The sequence below is a fragment of the Thalassophryne amazonica genome, chromosome 4, assembly GCF_902500255.1.
Source record: "Thalassophryne amazonica chromosome 4, fThaAma1.1, whole genome shotgun sequence".
NCBI classification, from domain to species: Eukaryota; Metazoa; Chordata; class Actinopteri; order Batrachoidiformes; family Batrachoididae; genus Thalassophryne; species Thalassophryne amazonica.
This window is the reverse complement of record NC_047106.1, coordinates 133,821,381-133,824,833: the sequence shown is the minus strand read 5'-3', so window position 1 is coordinate 133,824,833 and position 3,453 is coordinate 133,821,381. Positions and strand designations below refer to the sequence as shown.

The 3,453-nt window shown below is 40.3% G+C and overlaps 1 protein-coding gene across 1 annotated transcript; it reads right to left on the bottom strand.

The window, feature by feature from the left end:
• Window positions 1–582: 582 nt before the first annotated feature.
• LOC117509042 (claudin-3-like) lies at window positions 583–1,176 on the bottom strand. The gene has a single exon (XM_034168855.1). It carries the CDS (start codon window positions 1,171–1,173, stop codon window positions 583–585), a length of 591 nt encoding a protein of 196 aa, XP_034024746.1. The 5' UTR covers window positions 1,174–1,176.
• Window positions 1,177–3,453: the final 2,277 nt, after the last annotated feature.

Sequence of the window (3,453 nt, the reverse complement as noted above, 5' to 3'; positions counted from 1 at the left end):
CATTTATATTAAATTATGACAGTGGAGATCATGCATGTGACTGTGCACACAGTCTGAAGGGCCATTCAGTGCATGTGTTCAGGGAATTAAACACGTGCACTGTGAAAGACCCATGACAGGAACTGAGACTGTTTTTTGTACAAGAAAAAAGTTTTTATGGTGCATTTAATTAACTTTATAACTCCCAGTTTTTATATGAAAACAAAAGGTTTTTCTGTGTAAGAAGTAAGAAAAACAATCTATCAATGGAACAAGTGAAAAATAAGGAGAGATTTGTTGAAATGAGAGTATTTTACTCGTGTGGTGAAGTGTTACATCTTTTACAAATAAAGCAGCATGAAAATGTTTTGGTGAATCAAAAATTGTTTAATCTCAAATATGATTCAAAACAAGATGTTTCAGAGACTCTTTCACTGAGTCAGATTTGTAAAATTATGATCTAACAACAAGTCCTTTACATTTTTGGAGTTCAGTTCTCTTAGAAAAATAACAAATAAAATCTGCTGTAAATAATCCAGTTCTTGAGTTCCACATCAGAGGGGTTGTGATCAGAGCTCATGCTGGTTGTGGGTTCACGTCCTCCTAAACGTTCAGGTCCGTGCTCTGGTCCACCTGCTGCACTTCAGTTTTAAAAGTGCACCAACTGGAGGCCAGAAACGTGCCCCCCATCAGCATCAGGGCAAAGGAGGTCCAGCCGAGGTACAGCGCCGGACCCCAGGTTCGCCGCAGCAGAACAGCGCTCTCCAGTGGCTGACTGGTGTGATGGCACGTCCACGTCACGGGAACCAGCAGCAGGATCGCACACAGCACAAAGAGAGCACCAGAAAGCACCTTGATCTGGCCCCTCTTGGGGAAGAACACGGCCCCGACTGTACCCGTCACCACAGCCAAGGCCCCGGCTCCGATGGCAGCCATGATGAGCGCTCTCCACGTACGAAAGCTCCCAGACAGAGACATGAGGGACTTGTAGAAGGAGCAGTGCAGGCTCCCATCATGGCCGAAGTCCCAGTGGTCCCATTCCAGCCACACCCCGTCCCAGTAGACAGGCAGAGTGGCTGTGGTGTTGTCCAGGGTGCCGCTGACGTTCCACAGAGCGAGGCAGCGCGTCAGAACGGCACAGAGCCACCCGGTGAGGCCCAGAACCAAAGCCGCCAGCTCCAGCTGCCGCTCCATGACCTGGCCTGCTGTGTACTCTCTGACCAAACGTGCACGCTCTTACAAGCTCGTGGTCGACTCTAATCCGAACTTGAAAATGAAATATTTTTGACTCAGTTAGCACCAAGTTTTCAGTGAGGAAGAGATTGTGCTGTTAGAGTTCAGGTAGATTTTGTCCAAGATTCACTCAAACTGCAGCTACACACTGACTGACTGACTGCCAACAGCTGAAAGTCCACAACTGACCACATATAAGTCACTTTAAGCACAAAGCCTTGGATGACGTCACAAAGACAGTTTCAGCACAGCAAAAAAAAAAAAAAAACTGCCGCTGTGACGTCATACAGAGTGCTGTGCCGCTTCGAATGGGATGGAAAACAAAAAAACCAAAAGCTTCAAATGGGATGGAGTGAATCTGCGTCTTTTTCGGCGAAGTGTCGAATCCGAAGGCGAGAATTCGTAATGCCTCGACTGGCCCACACTCTCACGAGCGCCACAAGCTTAGTTTACGACAAGCTAAAAGTGGATGCTCTCGTTATGGCCGAACAACTCTCCAGTTTCTGAGTGTTCTGTGTCAATACGCGCCCGCCGCCGACGTGCTTGATGAATTCCTGCGCTAAAAGTAGTTCCCAGATAATTGATCATGAGTATATCTCATCTACATTCATTCTGAAATTTACCAGTCATAAAATTATAAAGATAACTGAAGTTTTAAAAGTGGCCGTAATAAATATTTAAGAAGCTTAAACTTTATGAGCAACTTCCCCTGTTATTGCTCAAGCACAATGTAAACATTGACATGATGGAGTTTGATGCGGAAGAGTTCAGAAAGATATGATTGTAATGTTTTAATGACCATTTACAGTTGGTGATGAAAGACTTGGGTGTTAACTTCGTGTTAAAGTCACAACAAGAAGCTGCACTGAAAGAGTCACATTCTGTGTGTTGTCGCTCCAACGAGAGCAGCTCGGAGCAGGTTTAATTATCTGGTTTGGTTTTGACTCTAACTTGAGATTTATAAACCAAACTGACCTGAAATTAACCATTTATTAGGTTTTGGTCGCATTTATTATTAGAAATTTAAACTTTTCTAGCTAATACACACACACACACACACATATATATATATATATATATATATATATATATATATATATATATATATATATATATATGTGTGTATATATATATATATATATATGTGCACTTTAATTATGTACTATACAGTTAAATGTTCCATTCATTTAGTGCCTGTTTTAAAATACCAGGTGATACTGTATTTAAGCTGATTCCTTTTCTGTTTTTGTAGTTTAATTATATTAATGTGTACTGACATATAGTTTATATTATTTTGTTAAATCTCCTGTACTTATTTATAATTGTTACATTTTCCCTTTATCATTTTTATTGTACATGTTGTGGACGACAAAGGAAATATGTCTTTTTTCCTTGGTGATGTTGGATTTGTATGTTTCTGTGTGTTTTACTGCAGCAGTGCCGCTTTGTGTGCACCTGATCAGGTCACATCTCTGAAGTGAAGCAGAGTCTGTCCGGGTTCCACTGTGGTGACCCTGACACACTGGCAGCAGCACAAACACAAACACCACAAATGTTTGTATGTTTTATTTCCAAATGAAATTCAACCAAGTTATTTTTATCATCCTTACTGTCATTGTTTCCATCACCTCCACACATGCTGGGTTAGATACATACGGAATTATGCAGAAATATTTGTTATTGAATACATTCGTACACATGCATTGTTGCATCCTGGTGAATCTTTGTTTGTAAAGTGACATTTGCTGGCTGTGTGTCCACTATTTCTAAGGGCATTTTTTTGTCATTTTCATCATCACATATGAAGAGTTTTGTTTGTTTCGCAGAATCAGCGGGTTTAGAAAATTGATGGATGTTTGCATCCAACAGCTGGAACCAAATTCCTTGCAGTATTTTAAAATGTCCACTAGGTGGTGCACACACCCAAAATAAACGGGTCCAAACCACCTTGTTTCTATGACAAACTATATGCATCATGTCACGATGTATTACTATTGTTAATCTGCAAAAGGTGAAGAATAGGTTTAAATACAAAACACCTCATATTTAAAACAAATATGATGGACATTTTTTTCATAATATTCTTGATAATATTGTTTCGTCCACCAGCTTTATACACTGTAAAGAATTACAGTGAAAAACTGTGAAATGGCAACAGGAATAAACTGTAAAGCAAGAAGAAGCTTATTGTTGTAGTAGTGTAGTAGTGTTGTAGTGTGTAATAAACATTGAATTGCCATA

What these genes read in the sequence shown, in the direction of transcription:
- LOC117509042 (XM_034168855.1), bottom strand. Translation starts at nt 1,173, where the DNA reads ATGGAGCGGCAGCTGGAGCTGGCGGCTTTGGTTCTGGGCCTCACCGGG.